The sequence below is a fragment of the Ailuropoda melanoleuca genome, chromosome 7 (assembly GCF_002007445.2).
Source record: "Ailuropoda melanoleuca isolate Jingjing chromosome 7, ASM200744v2, whole genome shotgun sequence".
NCBI classification, from domain to species: Eukaryota; Metazoa; Chordata; class Mammalia; order Carnivora; family Ursidae; genus Ailuropoda; species Ailuropoda melanoleuca.
Window position 1 is genome coordinate 62515997 of NC_048224.1, and position 20314 is coordinate 62536310.

General features: G+C 47.9%; 1 protein-coding gene across 2 annotated transcripts; it reads left to right on the forward strand.

The window, feature by feature from the left end:
• The first annotated feature begins 55 nt into the window (after nt 1–55).
• Nucleotides 56–20296, forward strand: IL17D (interleukin 17D). 2 transcript variants are annotated; one of them, XR_004626666.1, is made up of 3 exons: nt 56–3533; nt 16841–18055; nt 19274–20296. XR_004626666.1 is itself a non-coding variant. In XM_034664961.1 (2 exons), the coding sequence occupies exons 1-2, from the start codon at nt 3277–3279 to the stop codon at nt 17157–17159; spliced, it is 576 nt and encodes a 191-aa protein (XP_034520852.1). In that variant the 5' UTR covers nt 56–3276; the 3' UTR covers nt 17160–18357. The 2 variants fall into 2 exon arrangements, 1 of the variants encoding a protein (XP_034520852.1); XM_034664961.1 differs by lacking the exon at nt 19274–20296 and having other exon boundaries at nt 16841–18357.
• The last annotated feature ends 18 nt before the right edge of the window (nt 20297–20314 follow it).

Here is a 20314-nt window from a genome sequence, read left to right on the forward strand (position 1 = left end):
GGGGCGGGGCCGTCGGGAGAGGCTAGGTGGGTAGAGGAGAGGGACGGGGCCGGGCAGATGGGGCGAGGAAGGGCAGGTAGGAAGGGGCGGAGTTAATGCAGAGAGTGGGTTGGGAGTAATTTATTCCTACAAAGGTCTCATCCTCTCCCTCGAGGGAAACCTACTTACCGTTATTTACCCTTTCACCATTTAATATGGAGCAGATGTTTCTTGAGTACCTAGTGCCAGGTATGTAGTTCAGTGGGTTCCACAGAGGACCAAGCCGAGTGATCCTTCATTAATTTTTATAGAATTTTGTACAGGAGACCTGTGAAGTTCTAGTGTGGCAGTCTACAGACATTTTTTGAGTGCCTGTGGTGCTGGTCCAGACGCTGTTGAGTATTGAACCCTCAGAAGCCCACCGTCTGAGCTTATAGCCTGAGGGAGGAGTGGAGATAATTGGGAAAGAAACCATAATACAAGGCAGAACATGATTTGACAGGAAAGCTTAAGTGTGTGATAGTGTAAAGTGATGAGGGGGATCAAAATGGCATTTGAAATGTATTTTGGAGAATGGACATAAAGTCTGAGATTGGCCTGGTAAAGAGGTCATCTCAGAAGAAAGGAACAGCATGCAAAGCAGGGAGGCTGGGGTGTTCTGGGGCTTGTGTAGGAAATAGTGTGGCTGGAGTATCCCCGACACACATTTATGACTGTCCCCTTCCCTGCTGTTAACTGCTGAGTACCACCATCCTCAAGGGGCTCACAGTTTGCTCTACAAGGAGGGAGCCCTCACACTGCCACAGACGTGGAAAAGCCCTCAGTGAAAGAGCAAGGACAAGCATGGTTCAGAGGGAAGGAGTGGCTTATGACAAGGGGGAAGAGACGAAAGAATGGCAAGTGCACGTGTGTTTCCGTGTGGCTGGGAGTGCAGAGGGGAGCAGAAACTAGATTTGGCCTTAAAAGCAGTGCTACAAGTTTGAAATGTATCCTGTAGGATGGTTTTTGATGAAGCAGGTCATGCGACCTCTTTGTGTTTTGGGACGGCATCCCTGAGGATGGATATATCCAAAGGGAGACACAGGAAAAATGCAGTGCCAGTACTTCCGGCAAAAGGTAGTTAGGGTCTGAATTCAGGCAGTGGCAGTGGAAAAAGTGAGACTAGGATCAGTTTGAAAGATATTGCTTAAAGAAGCTAATGTGACAGGGTTTGGTGGATGATGATTGTGGGAGTGAGGGAGAAGGAGTGGGTGTAAAATGTGTAATGGCTTAAGGCTTTAGTCCACACTGCTATGAAGATGTGCAGAGAAAATGTGAAGATTTTGTCTACAACCAATCCAGGGTTCTCGAAGCCTCCACCTGCTGGTCAGGGGGCCTCCCTCCTCCTGGCTTCTCTGCAGAGGACCAAGTTCACTGTGGCTGAGCTCCCTCCCACCATGCAAGTCAGGCCCAGAACTCCCTCCTGCCTTCATTGACTCTTCATTCATCTGATGCCCTCAGGACACACGTGTTGAGCCATTCATTTTGGTGGCCCCATTCTCTTGCTCTTCCTCTTTCTTCCCATCATTCCCACAGTCCAAAAGGGTGGGCTCTTATATTATTCTTTTTCCTCCAACCTCATATTACACCTTTGATATGCTAAATAGCATTAAAGAAACTTGGAGGATCTCTCAAAACAACAGCTTGGCTTCTCCAGACAGAAGCTGCCAAGTCTGCATTTTTCTTTAACGAATTCTAAGCTCTCCTGGCAATAGATGCCTCCCAGGCTAGGCTGTGGCCCGAAAGGCAGAAGAGTAACACACAGCAGTAATTTTTAAGACCTCCTGTTGGGCATCTCCCACATTTCTGACTTGGGTTGCAGATGGTATTGAAGCAAAATGGAGAAACTGAATGAGGAGAGTTTTTTGGAGGGACGTAAATTCAGTGCTAGACCTGTTGAGTTTTCTGTGCCTAAGAGGAGCACAGGTGTAAATGTCCAACTTGACGTGAAAGTGTGGTCTCAGAAGAGAGATTGGGGCTGAAGCACAGATCAGGAGTTGTCAGCCCTGGAACTCTTCATAGTAAGTTAAATTGAGTTGCTCCTACTACCTTCCTGTGTCTCCTAGGAAAGATCCAAGAGCAGCAGGGAGGAGGGAATGGCTAAGGGAGGTCATGGAAAAGAACAACACACGGCATAGAGCGGCCCTGGTCTAGGCTGCTCAGGTCTGCCCATGGCGCCTTGGGGCTACATGGAGCCGGGGAGCGGGAGCTCCCTCTGTATCGGGGCTGATGGTGGTTTCATCTGCACTACTTTTCTTATTATTTAGCAACACTGATGAAATTGCTCCCCCTGTGAACAATGGAGGCTTACACTCTCTGAACGAAGGATGGTCTTCTAGGGATGGGCACTGGGCCAGGACTCCAGATTCCTGGGTGCTAAAGCAGGCCCTGCCTTCTCCCGCCAGGAGACAGCCTCTCTGCTCTCCTGACCTCTGACCACTTCTCACTGCCTCCCGAGTCATTGGAAGACTGGAAAAAGCATTGCACGTAGAAGCTCAAAACCTCTCCTAAACGTGGTGTGTAGAAGGACAGGACTGGTTTCTTACTGGTGTCACCGTGGGACCTGTGTGGCCTGGGGGGAAGAGTGTGCTCACCTGTGCAACTGTAAGTGTGGAATTAGAAGTAGTATGTAAGGCTAAAAACAGAGAACTCCTAAGGAAGATGGTTGGGGAAACAGACTGCCAGTCAGAAATACTGAAAGGCACAGAAAGGACTACTTAGGTGGATAAGATAGGATTTAAAATAGAAATTTGGATTATAATGTGGCTTTTCAAACTTTCGAGGGAGAGATGGATCATTCAATAAATGGTGTTGGGACAACTGAGTAACCAGCTGGATATACAAATAAATTCCAAATGACTGAAAGATTGAAATGTAAAAATAAAACCACAAACACATAAAAAACACAGTCAATTATATTTACAGGCTTGGAGTGGAGAGGCCTATTTAATAGGTTACAGACCCCCAAAGCCATAACAGACGAGACTGATAAATTCAGCTGCACAATTATATGCCATTTCTTCTTGGCAAAATAAACGGTAAAATACAATTAGAGACATACAAGGACAAACTGGGAGAAAATACTTGCAACCCATGTCACAAAGGGCTCATTTCCTAAAGAGCTCCTACAAACTGATTTTAAAAAGATGTAATAAAGGGAGAAACAAAGGTTGTGGGTAGTTCCTGGGGCAGGAGGGTCAAATGAGTCAGTTATGTGAAATGCAAAGAGGTGCCTAGCGTTAGGCATCCTAAGGTGAAATGCATATTAAAATGATGCTGAGAAACCTTTCTTTATTTTGGGGGCACCCGCCAGGCTCTATTGGCAAGGGGATGAGGAAAAAGGCATTCTCATACAGCAGAGGGTATGAATCCACACAACCAGATATTAGCTGTCCACATTTTAAATGTACACGCTCTTTGATCCAGCAATTCCAGGTACTGGTTTGGAAGAGGAATGGGGCAGCTGTCAACCTGCCTAAGAAGACCAGTCCATCACCAACATCGAGGGCAACAAGGCAAGGCGCAGTAGTGTTATTTGTGTGTTAAGGAGAAGCTATTATATAACATATACATGTTATTTTTAAATGTACACACACACCACCCCACACACTTAGGGGCATCTTTAGAACGTGGTTATCGTGGTGCCTGTCAGGAGGGTAACTAGAAGGCTGGAGATGGAGGAGGAAGGAGACTTATTTTTCACTCCTTCGTATCTTTTGAATTTTCTACCATGTGGACTTGGTATTGATTTCAAAAACCTCTTCACTTTTAAATTGAAAGCAGAAAGGGAAATTCACCAACCATAGGAAAAAGCAGAGTGAAGAAACAAAACTCAGCAGGTAACTACAGCCTTTGATTTTCCCTGAGCATTGCTCTGAAGAGAGTTGTTTGTTTTTACAGGCTGTAGGGCTGACAGCAGAGACACTGCACTTTTCAGGGCCCTTTGTGCCCCCACAGCTGAGCTGTGCTAGGGATGAGCCCAGGAGACATGAAGGGATTGGGCCGAGGGGACAGGCATTAAATGATAGAGCCAGGACCTCATCCCAGATATGTGAATCCATCTAGCCCGTGCTCCCGACCAGTGTGCTAGTAGAAAAGCAGCATTCAGCTTCCAGAATATAAAAATATTTTCTCGTTTACTTTGTGGCATCAAGTTTGTTTCTCTTAAGCTTTAGAAGCAAAAATGCCAAAAAATGAAATCAATGAATTGCTCATTAAGTTTTTAAAGCCGAATTGGCATAGTAAGAATTATATTGTAAGAACACTGAGGTTCATTGAGCTTTAAAGGTACACATCACTCATTTATTTTGAAACCTCAAAGATAAACAACTACCAATACTCTAATTTTTAAATTGTTTGTATTTTTCAATTTTGGGTCATGGTCTAAAGATAACTTTTCTCTAGGGTATGACTAAGCTCAACAATTTAATTTTAGGCTTTGCTACTTTTCTATATAACTCTTCTCCTCGTGAATTTAAGAGACTACACCTAAATTTATTTTGCAATAAACAACTCCGTGTGTAGCAAGAAGAGCAAGGGAATAAATGGAAAGAAGAAGTAATAGGACAGGGAAGAAGAGAGAAGAGAGAGGAAAGGGCATGGGGAGGGCGAGTGACTTAAAAATAGAGGTAACCACAGCAGGGAACTGGAAGAGGTGGTGAGACCCCCCCCCCCGAAGCTGGGCAAATCCTCCCCCGGGCAGAGGGGCCTTGTAGTTGGGGGCTGTGGCAGCAGGGGCCGGCTGGAGGAGGGTCCAACAGCACAGGCAGCAGATCAGATAGGCTGGTGTTTTCCCATGCGGAACCCAAGTTGGCACCACTCCCTATTACCAGAACTTCCAGCAGGTGACTTTTTTTGGGAAGAGGGTCGCAACAGCAGCATCCAGCTCATGTGTGGGCCAGGCAAGGTTACCACTGTCCCCTGGGCCAGACCAGTGATGCCCAGTTACGGGGACAACCTACGTGTTGCGATAAATCTACCATCGGATATTTAGCAAAGTTTAGAAACTTTAGAAAAGTTTTCGTCAGGAAAGGTTGAAATAAAAAGGATATTTGTGCTTCACTCTCCTCTAACCTTTCGGTTCAGCTAACCCAAACATCCTGTTTCCCCCGGGGACTGTCCATCACTATTCCCTTTTACCACTGCAGAAACAGCTGCGTCCACTCCCCAGCTGCTGCCTGAGCCAGGGCAGTGCCCAGGTCACAGACCTGCCGCTGCCCTCGTACATTCGCAGGGCACCGTTCACATCACTTTCCCCTCATCATGTCGTTTGTAAAATTGTGAAGGAGTACAACATTAACTAGAGAAAGTGAGAGAAGTTAATATAATTTTGAAGTTATCTCCACTGCTCTTAGCCCCCTTTTAAAATATTATCTTTCTTTCGAATGCCCCCTTTCCCCTGCTTGCACTTGTATGTTTGTGTCCCAGCACTAAGAACAGCAGTCCCCACGCCGATGCCTTGTGGGGTTGCACGGCTCTAATCCCCCTCCCAGGGTGGGGGCCTCGATGGGTTCGCTGCGTCCAATGTGACCGACAGGGGGCAGCACCATGCCAACCTGCCTTCTCCCCCACCACCCGGGACCTGGCTTCTTCCTGGGGAGTCCGGGCCGGTGTGATCTTTGGAACTGCGGGGCGTCCTTTCCTGTTCATAATTCTCTTTAGCAAGTTCACTCTTTCCTGGGTCCTGCCTCAAATCTACAGGTTATTCGAATGGCTTAAGAACAAACTAGGAAAGTGTGTCTGCCTTCAAGGAATATCTATATCTGGGGTAGCAGCTTCTTTGTGGTCTGACCGTGGTACTGCCTTGTTCAAGAGAAGAAGGGTTGGGGAAGGGGACCAGGGAGGGCGGACAGAGCAGAAGCAGTGCCTGCCTGCAAGTCTCCAGTTACAGCTTGCAGGGTGGGTGGGGCATTGCTCACCAAACCCACTGTTGTAGAAAAGCAGACACTCAGGGTTCAAAGCAGCTTGTTTAAGAAATGTTGGCAACACACCCCGCCCGGAAAAAAAACACTTAAAAAAAATTTTATTTATTTGAGAGAGAGAAAGAGTGCAGTGGAGGTGGTGGTGCAGAGGGAGGGGGAGAAGCAGACTCCCCGATGAGCCCAACTGGCCGGGGGAGGGGGGGTATTGATCCCAGGATTCGAGATTATGACCTGAGCCAAAGTCAGATGCTTAAACTGCTTGACCGAATGAGCCACCGAGGCGCCCCAACCCCAACAATCTTTTTATGGATAAGTGACCTTTAACTGGCCAAAGTACTAGGTGGATTTTTTTTTTCTCTGAGCTGTGCAGCATAGCGGGCTCTACTGTACCTATCACTGTTTCACAGAGTAAAAATAAGAGCATTGTCATGGAGCATTGTCATGGGGCTAGAGTCTCTCCTTCTGAAAATAGATACGTTCGTTTTGCTTTGATAGTTATTTTCTTCAACTGCCTGGGTTTTACTTTGGCATTCTTAGAGTAACCAGGGATGATAGTATTTCATTCCATCGTCACCTCTTCCAGATTTCCTCACCTGAATAGAATGTTTGTACTCTTAATACCAACAGAAGAATTGGGCCAAGTCCTGGAAGGAACACACACATACCACGAAGTGAAATTCCGTATGGTGCCTGTCTTCCAGAAGTGACACATGAAGATTTTGGAGGATGGTAATGAGTGCACTGCTCACTAAATTAATGAGGTCAAAGAGAAAATAATCTACCAAGGACTCTTCCAGAATTAAATAGTCTAGGCTAATGTTTTGGTATGAATTATTCCTCATAACCAATGTATGGCAACAGCTGGCTCATTTCAGACCAAGGTGGGCTCCACCCTTTCTGCACACAGGCACTTCACCGGCCTCCCCCAAGGACAGGCACATCAAAGATGACTTTGAACCCAAATTCTGCAGCTTCCCCTGGAAAGATGGTTAAGCCACCCCATGGGCATGAGCTATGTTTTTCCCTTGAAGAGATATTTCCCTTCAGCTGCATTGAATGTGTGGCATTTGCCATGACAAAAGAATAAAACCCTTTGAGAAATTCTGGCCTTCATTCTAATTTCTCATTCTCTCTTTTCCTCTGGGAAAGCTTTTTTTTTTTTCCAAGTTATCTTCCAAATTCTTTTCCAAGCCATGAGTCTCTCTCTAGTCTTCCTTGATCTCTCAGATGAACAGATTTTACATGGTATCAGTGGATTTCCTGGTTGTAAATTTAGCACTTAGGAGGCGTCTGACTAACTGCTAAATATCCCCAAATTGCAGAGCAGACTCACAGCTTGGCTGTGCAGGCAGGGCAGTGAATGGGTCTAAGCCAGTTGAGCCCTAAGCCCCTCACCCTGTCGGTGTCTTGGTTTCCTTCTCAGTAAAGGGACAGGACGGACAGGCCGAGTCCTTCCAGGTTCCCAGTAGCCCAGAGCCAGCCCTGTTGGCAGGAGAGCCTGGTCAGTTCTGGAGCCTGCCTCACTGGCTCAGCTTCAGGGCTGACCTTGATGCCAAGTTCAGGATCACACCAAAGTCAACTTCAGTCCCCACTTGGGGGTAGGGCTGACCCCTAGCTCTCCTTGGCCTCTGAAGAGGGCCAGGTGAAATCCGCCGGGGTTCTGACTCCAGGGCATCCATGCCGGGTCCGACTTTGCTCTCCCAGGCTGATTTTTCCATGTCCTCTTTCAGGAGAAATGCACAACTGATGTTTTCTTGTCGGGGCCAGAAGAGCATTTTTCAGAGCTCCTTGGCAGCATGTATTGAAGATCTTGGCTTTCTTAGGCCTTAGGGAATGGAGAAAGGGTGGAGCCGATGGGGCTGCTGGCCACAGCTTTCCAGCAGAGGGAAACCGTTGTCCTCATGACCCTGGCTACTCCCTGGCCTGCGAACAGAGCCCTCCCATAGCAGCTCTGGGCCTTGTCATGCATCATGCCTTCCCCCATAGTCTCATAACCATCCCCCTCCCAGCTGCGGGGCTGGTTCCAAAGGGAAAAAGAGGTAGGAAGGTTACACAAACCCCATCTCAGTGACTCATTATCTCTCTTAGATCTGGAGGCCAATGGCCTCTACCAGGGCCGCATGTTAGAATTATCTGGGGAGCTTTAAAAAATCCCAGCACCCTGGCCCCATGCCAGAACCATGAATTCTGAATCTCTGGGGGAGGGGGAATAGTGATCACTAGTTTTGAAAGCTCCTCCAGTGAAGTATAATTGAGATCATCCTCACTACAATGCCAGTCGCTTGCTTGGTTAACAGCGACCTTATGCATTAGTTAGATTTCTCAGCGTAGGGGGTCCTACACTGGTAGGGTCATGAAATTTGGGTGTATTTGGGAAAATGCAGTCATCCAATTGTTTGCTGTTAACCGCAGTCAATATATGACTACCTACCTTTGGAGATACTGTTGACTGTGCTGTGGAATGGGCTTCTGCCGATCGCCAGTGAGGAAGACAAGCAACGTGGGCAGCTTGTTGGCATGCGGAGCTCCTGGTTCAGGGGGTCAAGTGTGAGAAGCTGTGTTTTTAATGCACTCCCACATGGCTTTTACACAGGTGGTCTGACAGCCACAGCTGGGAAGTCTTCTTTTTATTGCCCACCTCCTGGGCGGAAAGACGGGTATTCTGCACAGCACTAGCTCTGGGGAAGGTGAAGCTGGTTCTCCTCAGTTTTCCCACAGGGCTGCTAGATGTCTGTGTATTACCATAGTTTCAGAAGGTCTTGATCTGGTAAAGTGAGTCCCCCTCCTTCCTTTTCAAAACCGTCTTGAGTATACTTGGACTTTTTCTACGAATTTTAGGATCAGCATGCCAAGTTCTACAAAAACTCTACTGGGATTTTGCTTAGAACTGCACTTTATAGCTTAATTTAGAGAATCTCAGAAACTAAATGCATTACAGCTGCCCTTTCTAAGCAGGAAACATTGATAAAAAATATCACATTAACAGTCCTGCCATCAAGAAGCTGGAGGAAGTAGCCTGGTCACTCACCCATCCCCTCCGTTGCAAAGAACCAGACAGAGGCAATGATTTGCCCAATGTCATTTGTTAGTAACCAAAGAGGACTGAAATTTTAGGTTCAAGACTCTTATTGACTCCATCCTGCCCCCCCACCTTTTTCTTTTCATCCTGATTTTTTTTTTTAAAGATTTTATTTATTTGACAGAGATAGAGACAGCCAGCGAGAGAGGGAACACAAGCAGGGGGAGTGGGAGAGGAAGAAGCAGGCTCATAGCAGAGGAGCCTGATGTGGGGCTCGATCCCATAACGCCGGGATCACGCCCTGAGCCGAAGGCAGACGCCTAACCGCTGTGCCACCCAGGCGCCCCATCATCCTGATTTTTTTAAAAAAGTAATTGACAGTTGAACTCATTGTCCTTAAGATCTGGCAAACCAGGACTACTAAGGCAATTTGTTGCCGCTTAGACCATTTCAGTCCTTATGGGTCTCCAGTCTGAACTGGAGACGGCATTTTCCCTAACTTTGTTCCATTGGTTTGGGGTCTTGGAGTGGCTGTGAAACAATCATACTTAGCCTCTGTTGTCTTGAGATCAAAATAATTTTATGTTTTGCAAAGTGGAAAGGTGAGCCATGCCGATGAGTTTGTGCCAGTAAATACCACAGCTATACTTGGGCATCAGCTCGAGAGCACATCGGGTGGCTGCGGTTCTGTCTGCTGGAATGTACTCATTGTTCTCCAGGTGGCAGTCCTTGGGGAACCGCTTCGAATTGTTTCCTACCAACTTCAGGGTCCCAGGGGCAGTGCTCTTTTCTGTCTCCGCTGTCACTCACATTCCTCTTCAAGCTCAGTTTCCATCACCTCTAATCATCCCTGGAGGACTTGTCCTTTGTTCTTGGATTAAGCTGGGCCAGCTGTCACTCATTCAAGCCAAGCTTCACACGTGGCCCCAGGGACACTTTTGGATCCCATCAGAGGGGAAAACTTGGTTTGTTTCAAGTATGTTCCAGTGCCAAGCTTCCACACAGAGCAGCATGCAGAAAATGTAGACAAAAGAATTATTGCTCACAAGGAGGCAAGACAGACGTGCAGGATTCTTACTCGATTGCATTTCCATGTTTGGTTAAGAGAAAAGGATCCCTGTTGGAGTTTCTTGATGTCTTATTTTTGTGGTAGCTTTCTTTAACCAGAAAGCACTCCAGCCCGATAATTTCCTCAGACTCTTAAGGCAGGAGTTTGGGGAGACAGGCTTTAGGTTTGTCTCTGTCCCCTGGCTGTCCTGAGGCTTCCAGACCTTTCCTCCTGATCTCTTCTCCACCTCCCCCCAACTAGTGTCCTTCAGAATGTGTGTCTTGTGCTTTCTGTCTCCATGGTACTTGCTGGCATCAATACCCACCATACTGGGTGTCAGGGGTGTGATATGCATTGTGTCTGCCCTCCCTCCCCTTGGTAGCACGTTTCTATTTTAAGAGAAACTTCGTGGTCATAAAACCACAATTTGAAAACCACCAATGCATGTGCCTTCTTATTATGTGCCACGTACAGGCAGAGGTAGGGGGAGGCAGGTATCTCTTTGTCATAATGCCTCAGCCCAGAAGTGTCACTGTGACCGTGGAAACTTTGGTCCTGGGGGGCCGGCTGATGGGGGTGGGGCAGATAGTTTTAGTCACATGATGAGCCTTCTGACCATTACAGCGTCCAAGTGACTGTCCGTTCTGCCTATCATTAACAGATGGGATGGGGATTGTTACACGGATTGTCATGTGCCTACCCTGGGGCATAGAAAAGATAAATCCCAGTTACTTGGAATGGAACGGGATCTTTAATGCCCCTAGGTCACACTAGCATTACAGAGGAGGAAACTGAGTCAGAAGAGGCTGTGCCTGACCTTTCTGCCCCAAATCCGATTTTGTCCTGTAATTGGGTCTATGCCACTACCAGAATGGTTTCTAAACATCCACCGATCATGTCTCTACATGTTTACAGTCTTCACGTGGCTTCCCATGATCTGCAAGGTAAAATCCTCCGGTCTTCAAGGCTCCTGTCCACCTCTCCCATGTCTTACTAAATCTCTGCCCCCTGCACACATAGGCATGTGCACAGGTCATTCCAGCTGCCGTGACCTGCTGGCAGTTTCCTACCCGCATGGTCTCCCGCTTTCCTGCCTGGGTGTGGGTTGCTCAGCACTTCCTCCCCCTCCTCCCTCCGGCTCAGCCCTCCTTTTCTAAACCCGCCTCAGACTTCCCTGGGGCCGTAGCCTCCAGCATGTTTGGAGTGGTCTGGGCTCTTTGCTTTGCTTTGACCTTATGGGCTGGCTTGAGTGTTCGTGGAGGGGCCGTACCCTTGCCCGGTGCCAGCCTTGGGAGCTTAAAATTTCTGCTGAATTAATGATCACTACTAACCTTCCAGTTGGCAGATTCCCAGGGCACTTTGTAACTTCACAAACATTTAGCACTGTTCGTGCGTGTCTGTGTGTCTGTGTACACTCATGTATTTGGTGTGTATCTCTGAAAGATAAAGACTCTGTTAAATACAACGATGCAATACCATTAATACACCTGGAAGTTAATACTTCCCTAATATCTTCAAATATTCAGTCAGGTTCCCAAATTTCCCTGATTATCTCATAAGTGGTTTTTTAAAACTTTTAAATTTTGGGGCGCCTGGGTGGCTTAGTCATTAAGCGTCCCAGGGTCCTGGGATCGAGTCCCGCATCGGGCTCCTTGCTCAGCGGGAAGCCTGCTTCTCCCTCTCCCACTCTCCCTGCTTGTGTTCCCTCTCTCGCTGGCTGTCTCTCTCTCTCTCTGTCAAATAAATAAATAAAATCTTAAAAAAAAAAAACTTTGAAATTTTTTTCTCTATTTTTTCTGTTACATTATTTAAGTCTACATTTTGAAGTAGTTTCAAACTAACAAAAACCTTTGTGAAATTAGTACAAAGAATTCCTATGTACCCTTTACCCAGATTCCCCAAATGGCAGCATCATAACTCAGCAGAATTATCAAGATCAGGAAATGTTTGTTGATAATAACCCTAGAATCCGGAGACCTTACTCAGAGCAGGCCCACTAACGCCCCTTGTCTGCCCTAGGACCTCACCCAGGCTCACACAGGGCCTCTGGTGGTCAGGCCCATTAGCTGCCTTCAGTCTGCAGCAGTTTCTCAGTTCTTTGTTTTTTGTGACTGTGACACTTTTGAAGAGTACCAGTCAGTTGTTTTGTGGAATACCCTCAGTTTGGGCTTGATATGTTTTTTTAAGCAACCATAAGTTTTCATCCAAATGGAGACACATGCAAGTAAAAAGTTGCTAAATTCACAACTGCACAGAGACAGTGGGTGTAAAGCAGGTCAGCGATGCCACATGTCCCCGGTACTTGTGTCACTCTACTCAATGCTCTTTTGGGTTCCCTCCTTCCCTTTCCACCTTGGAACAAACACGTGCTGAACTTCCAGCATTCTGTATGCTGTTGGTCATATCCTCATAGTGCGATTTAACGGGTTCCTCTGTCCCTGTATTTCCAGGAAACTGGCCCAATCAGTTCCAGTTTTTGGCCAGCAGCTCTTAAGTGTCTGCCTTCCTTGCCTCGGGGAATGCCACTGCTGATTCTGTCAGTCTCCACAGTGAGACATATTCTCTCTTAAAAGTTGGTTTTCCCGGAAGCATGGTTAAGTGTCCAACTTTTGAGTTCAGCCTGGGTCATGATCTCGGGGTTGTGGGATGAAACCCCACATCAGATTCCACACTCAGTGGGGAGTGTGCATGAGATTCTCTCTCTCCCCCTCTCGCTCTGCCTCTCCTCTTGCTCTCTCTAAAATAAATAAATCTTAAAAAAAAAAAAAAGTTGGTTTTCCCTGTCTTTCATTTTGTGTTTCTCCATACACTTTCCTGACTGATCTTAATCACCATCGATATGCTAATAATTTTAAAAATCTCCACCTTCAGCCAGTGCCTGTCTCTTGGGCTCCAGACCATCTTCTACTCTGTAGTCTGGAAGATCTGTCTAAAATTCCATCTGATTGGGTCACTTCCATTTTTAATATCCTCCCCATTGCCGTCAGGGTCAAATCCAAATTCCTCATGTTGAATTTGAGGCCCCTTATGACCCAACTTCCATAGATGACCCCAGCATCATCTTATAGTTCCCCTCCTGTGCCACAGTTCCTAACACTGACATGGTCCCTGGACTCTCGGCCCTGCCCTCTGTCCTAACTGCCCTTTCTCCCTTCCTTATCTGGATGAATCCACCCAGGAACCACCTTTGCCAGAAGTCTTCCCAGTCGCCAGGGCTGGATGAAAACTCAGTACATTTATCCCCCAGATGGTGAGTCCTTGGATAGTAGATCTGTGTTTTATCTCTATCCGCGTTGCCTGAAACGTCACTGGCACTTAGGTGTTGCTGAATAAATATTGAAGGTGACTGGGAATAGTATAAATTCCTTTTCCTTCAAACTTTAAGTTAGGGCTTTATATGGACTTGAGGGTATGAAGGACAGAGAGCTGTGGAGCCCAGACTCACCATTACCAGCTCACCATCTACCAAACTCTTACTCTCATGTTAGGGCACAAGGATGAGTAAAAATACAGCCCTGAATCTTCCCTCCCAGGGGAAAACATCGAAAAAGGGTTGCCCTATCTCACAGGTACCAAGTGTTATGAGAATATGGGGGATAAAGAGGATGAATTTGGCTGAGGAAATTTGAAAACTCTTAATGATTTGACTTGGACCTTAAAATATGGCAAGATTTGATATTGGTTTTGGGGAGAGGGCATCTTGAGCAAAAGCTTAGCTGCAGCACGTGCGAGGGACATTCCACTTTGGGATGACCAGAGGCTTGGATGTGCGAGGAGACCATGAGGGGAAGCTGGAAAGGTATGTAGTAGGGACCACGCTGTGGAGGCCTTTGAAGGCAAAGCAAAGGAGTTTGGATTTGTCCTGACTTGTCCCCCCACAGCTATGCCTCCACATACCCCAGATGGGGGTAGGAGCAAGGCTTTACAGAGGAGGTTGAAAAAGTTGGAATGGTAAGGGTGGACAGCTTTATCAGTCCTTGCAAGAATAAAGCTCATTATGTTCCAAAAGCTCCTGACGGCAGAACTGAGGAAAAAGTAGTGATGAGAAGCTTAAAAAATATTTTCAACTACTATTTTTGTGTTCATGTTGGAGGGAAGGATGAACAGACAAAATCAGTATAAATTTCAATGTTTTGGCTTCAGAGATGACTTACATTGTGTAGACAGTCCCCACCCCGCCCTGTTCCTTTTTGCACATAACAGATTTATTAGCCTTCACCCTTGACTCTGCCCTTGTCGTACAACAGCAAGAAGGGAGGTGAAGGTGTCTGTGCCTGAGCGCTCAACCACCAGTAGGGACGCCCAGGCCTGAGGCCTCCTTGCTCCCGCACCACCACCATTGCTACTCCCATTCTTCTGGTCACCCCGACGGGAAGCCATGGAGTCACTGCTGACTTTTCCTCTGACCTCATCCCCCACAATCAAACAGTGGCGAAGGACTTGCAAATGTCCCTCTTGGCTTTAGAAAGCTCAAGTGGCAGGTTGGGCTGGGTCCTCTAGTTTAACTACTGGCTCCTGGCCTCACTGGCCTCCTTTCTGTCTGCGCGTGGCAGGTGTTACCCAGTCCCCCCACTGCTGTGCCCGGGCAGGCACCCCAGCTCTGTGCTCTGGGAGGCATGGCTCCCTGAGTTCTTGCGTACTGTGTAAATGGCATTTAGTTGGCAGTGAGTACATTTGTTGCTGCTTGAAGATAACCATTTCTAGACTCTTCCCCACCCAATCAGGCTTCAGTCCACAATGTCTAAAGATGTTGGATCCAAACAGAAAAAGAAACCCTTGTACTTTCCTTACACATCTGGAGCCACCCCCCCTCATCCTGCCACTAAGAGTTAACACTTGCCTCTTGACATGAACTCCTCAACAGAGAAACCTCTTGGCCAAACAGTGTAACAACCCTGTCCCTCCCATGCTTCAAGTCCATTCAGGTTTCTGCCTCCCCACCCGATATGCCCACAGTTGGCCCCAGTCAGCACTGCCCATCCATCAGCTGTTAACTCCTTTCTGCAAGAAATCCTCAGCTCTTTTGGACACCCCACTGGTCTCCGCCTACTTTTTCCAATCCCCCTAATCCCCATTCTTTAACTGGATGGCCCAATCATACTTCTTAACTGGAAATTTCTTAACTTTGTGGATGAATTTTAGATGTTAGCAATGAGGACTTATGAGAGAACTAGTCGAGAGGGGTTTCCTCCTGAAGGACATAAAACTTGTGCAAGCCATGGAGGGTGAAGGCCAGCCCGGATCATTGTCCCTCTCTGTGGAGCCACACTCTGCTGTCCAGAAACCTGGATGAGAGATCATACACATCTCAAGTTTTTGGCTGTAAAAACCTCTAGGCATACATCAATTTTTAAAATTTATATCATAGACTTCCATTGGCATAGCACTTTGGGGGGCCCTCCTGGACTTGGCACATTGTGGGTCTACAAGCGTGTGTGTGTTGCTCAAGAGGTTAGAAGTCCTGAGTTCTGACTCCAGGAGTTTAGGGTCCCTAAGACTCAGCTCCAGAAGAAAGAGAAACATTTGTAAGAGGATTGCACGTGTTTTAAGTGGGGAGATTGATGGCAATGAGAATTTGGGGTCATGGCAATCCCATGAGAAATGGGGACAGTCCCTCCTTGTTTAAGGGGGACATTACAGAGGAGCCCTGGGTCTCCATTAGTGACCAGACACAGCTTTGACCTCTTGGCTGGTTGCAGGGGATAGTGGCAGAGGGCAGAGTCCTGTCTGAAGGTGGTTTGTTTTTTTTTCTCCCAGGGAGCCATCCGGCCAGCCAAGCCCTAGACTCCCCTGGCATTGTGGCAGCAAGCTGTTTTGTAGGTGTCGACATCGGTTCTTGGCATCTGACTAGAAAATAGAGAGTCTTGGAGGAGAATGGATATGACCACATTTAAACCAGCACTCACTTCTCAAATGTCCCAGGCTGGCCAATCTGCCTCCCCAGCATGGCTTTGGCCCCTTCCCGGAAGGCACACAGGCCCTGACAGACACAGGGCCCACCTTGTGACCTTCTGGACAGATGTCTTGCAGCTGCCTTTGCTGATAGCTGTGTCAGAGGCCAGGTGGCCAGAGTCTGCACCGTCTGGCACCTGGGCCAGCTAGCTTCTTGCGGAGGTGGCCCCTTCCTGGGGACCGGTGTGGGCAGCGCCCTGGTGAATGTGCCCCCGTCTGGGGCTGCACAGGCCAGTGTCTGGAGGGGAGGCAGATCTGGGCCTTAGGGACCACGGCTCTGGGGCTCAGGCCTGGAGTTGTGGCCGGAAGCAGAGACGGCGTCTCATATTCTGGTGGGTGCGTGTGGTCACCCGTCAGTGCGCATGCGGCTCGCTGACCTGCCGTTCCACCTCCCGCGTGTCCCCTACCGCCTCTGCCAGGGTGTAACTGGGGGGTCTGAACATACTTCATTGTACATCTCTTCACTTTGCCAATGAATTTCAGTCTTGAACGTGAGCAGATACATTTTACTTTTCTATGTATATTAGCACAGAAAGCATTTTTAGGGAATGGCCTAACAAGAGCTATAAACTGTCTTCATTTAACATACAGCAAAGTCATATGGTGCCTCTGTTTAAGTTAGGATCTTGCACGGAAGATCGTGGGATGAAAGGTGGGGCCAAAGAAAAGGTCAGAGCTGTGTCTGGTCACTAATGGAGACCCAGGGCTCCTCCGTAATGTCCCCCTTAAACAACCGTGGGATGAATTGTCTGGGCCCCACCTTTCTTCTGCTCCCTTAATCAATGATCTCAACACTTTCTGATGACAAGCTGCCGTCGCTCGGCACGCGATGTACTCCTGTTGCTCCAAAGCATGAACTAAAGCCTGCTCTCTTCCCTGCAGAATTTCCTACGACCCCGCCAGGTACCCGAAGTACCTGCCCGAGGCCTACTGCCTGTGCAGAGGCTGCCTGACCGGGCTGTTCGGGGAAGAGGATCTGCGTTTCCGGAGCGCCCCGGTGTACATGCCCACCGTCATCCTGCGGCGGACGTCGGCCTGCGCGGGCGGCCGCTCGGTGTACGCGGAGGAGTACGTCACCGTGCCGGTGGGCTGCACCTGCGTCCCCGAGCCCGAGAAGGAGGCAGACAGCCTCAACTCCAGCATGGACAAGCCGGGCACCAAGCTCCTGCTCAGCCCCGGCGACAAGCCGGGCCGGCCCTGAGCCCTGCGAGGCCCCTGTCCCTGGAGCGCTCGGGCTGGTTCGGCGAAAACGAAGACGCGAACCAGTACATGAAAACAGCTGAGCTGGAGAGCTCTTCCGACCGAGCCTGCTTGGCGGCTTACTCTCACACAGCACCATCCCCTGGTTTTCTTTTAGGCACAAGCACAGGGTCGGTGAAGGCTGCCGGGAGGTTGCCCGGGTACATGGCAGCGGGCAGGGAGTGTAGGGTCAGGGCCCACCGAGGGTGGCTGGAGCCTCGCACGCGAAGAAGTGGCTCCGTGCTCTTCCCTGCGTGGTCCTCCCTCTGTAGTCCTCCCTCCGTAGTCCTCCCTCCATAGGCCTCCGGGCTCAGACCCTTCCCCCACCCCCCAGCTGCAGTGCCGCGTGCTGTTAGGATGCTCTGAGAAGAGCGAGCCTCCCCCAAGATAGGTGGTAGATAGGTGCTTCTAAAAGAAATGTTATTTTAAAAAAAAGAATATATACCTACTTTTTTGTTCAATGTTTTCAATGAGGCAGAAACTATATTAGGAATTTTGAGTATATTAAAATTTTTTTACTTGACATGTATTTTATAACCGTTCTGTTTTTACTTCCTCTGGCAAGACTTTTTAGAAGCACAATTGGAATCCTCAGATAAACTTTTTAGCTGGCACTGGGGCCCAAGTCCCTGAATTCTGCCTGTCCCGTCCCCAGTTGCTGACCATAACCAGATGGACAGGGCTGAATGTGACCTCCAGTGAAGATCTTCATAGGCTGCTACGTGAATACAAGGGAAGCACAGGAGGCATAGCTCACCCCACACCGGCCAGGGATTCCAGAAACCTCAAGCATGGATTGTTCGTGAGGATATAAATGGCCCCAGATGTATACAATTAAACACTTTTTCACTTTTGAAAGTAAGTGGGGCCAAATAAGAGGTGGTGGGATAAGGCAAGAGGTGGAATGTGCTATCTTTCTTTGCCAGTTCTCAGAAGAATCCAAGTCTTAGCTTAGATTCAAGGGCTTCAGAAACTAGCTGAATATGAGGAGAAGCAGGCCAGCTTACGCTCTCCAGAAATCAGCATCGGGGGCTTTTTCTACATCCTGCAATGTGAGCTAAAACCGTACTCTCTTCTGTAGGCTGAAAGTTTGTCCTTGAACACAATTATTTGTAGAAGCGAGAAGTTCTTTTTAAATCATTAAAGCAATTGTAGGTGAAGGGCATGTTGGCTGTGTGCATTTCTCTCTGGACCTGGCTTTGATGGGCTCAACTCATTTTTAGAGGAAACTATTTTCGTCTTCACTTTATCTTAATTTTATGGTTGAAGTTTAAACTAAGATCTGATTTGGTCTTTGAAAGATCAACTACTCCTGCAAAGTCAGTCTCTCTTCTCTTGTGTGACACCCCAAACAACCCAAGAAGTGTCCCTTATTTACATGTATTTCACCCTCAAACTTCAGTTGTCAGTAACAGAGCTTTAGCTCCCTAGTTACGAAGTATCAGCCTTAGTTTGACCTAGATGGAAGGTTCACTGAGAGAACTTTCAACTTGTACTGACAGAAGTTGTACGTGAAAAATACATTGCCGAGCAAAATCCAATTTTCCAAAAATTCAAACATTCAAAATTGAAAGTGCCAGCCATGGATGGTTCTGTAAAATCAATCTGGGAAATTTCACTTCTTCATTCAACCTCTGGGGGAGTGGTGTGTGTAGGAAAAAAGGTATCACGAGTGGTAGCATATCTGGAATACATTCGTGTCCAGAGCAATCTTTCATCACTAGCTCAAAGATAACATCAAATCCATAAATTAAAAAGAAAAACTGCTCTTCAAACCAGTGGCTTGGGTAATCGTTCCGGTCATCGCCACTGCGAGGTAACATTTTCCAGCTACTCCTCAGATATTAATAGTGCAAACATCAGAGGAGAATAGACTTAAGGAGAGTGGACATTTGGGGAAAATATCATGGTTTTATTTTTATTAGTTTAATTAGCTTGTGAAAAGGTAACACATTTCCCGCAGAAGAAATTTAGCTTTCCATTCTATGGAACCAGAAAGGCAACCTTTCTTTGTGTGTTTTCTCTGAATGGAATGTTCACCCACTTAATATTTATTGAGCACTTGCCCTTTTCCAGGCACCGAGCCCCTGGGAGCCCCCTGTGAGGCAGGCGAGGTCTCGGTCCTCAGCCGAGAGTAGACCCTGCCCTGGCGGTGAGAGCACACTGAGGCGTCGGCGGCCGCTCCGCACGGGAAGTGCTGGCCGAGAACCTGAGCCACACTTCGGTCCCTTGGAAATGGATGGTGCCCGTCCCTCAGTCACTGTGAGGCCTGAGCACCACCTGCAAAACACAGCGCCTGCACACAGGAGGCCTGAGGACATATTGGCCCCAGTGATTCGTGAGCTACATTGAAAATAAATATCAAGCTATTCTTTCTTCATATTATGTTTATTGCCTTGGCAAGGCTAGATCATTAAGATGACTTTTTGTATAAAAGTTTAAAAAATCTATCACTAGGCCGCAGCGACCAGATAGAATATGTTGGAGTGAATGTTAACAGAAATTAAAAACATGAAAAAAAAGGTACATGCTGGAGGGAGAGGGTGGTGATGCAGTCTGGGGGGATACTGTTTCAGGGAATAATAAGAGTTTTGGGGACAGAGTTTTGTTCCCTCATTAAAACTACAGGGGTTTTTTGGAGCAGAGATTGGTGATTATTGTGCTCATCAACCATCGGGGGAACATTCTGCCAGCCCAAGCTGAGGAGCAGCCCCTCCCGCGTGGGGCTCGGTCACCCGGTCACCCCGCTCCCTGGTGCTCACAGTGAAGTGAGCGCTGACCTGGCCGCTTCCGACCCAGCTTCCCAGAGCAGCACACTTCGCTAGTGGGATTTCACGGCTTCCTTCCCCTGTCCCAGTGCCACGGTGCTGATGTTTCCTTCAAGTAATCCTCTCGGGAGGGCTACGGAGCAACCCTGGGGATGGACGTACCTTGCTGGTTACTGAAGCTTTTTTCCAGCTGACAATATTTCTACTGTATGCTTGTTTGATTAAAAACAAAATCATTTGGGGGCGCCTGGGTGGCACAGCGGTTAAGCGTCTGCCTTCGGCTCAGGGCGTGATCCCGGCGTTATGGGATCGAGCCCCACATCAGGCTCTTCCTCTATGAGCCTGCTTC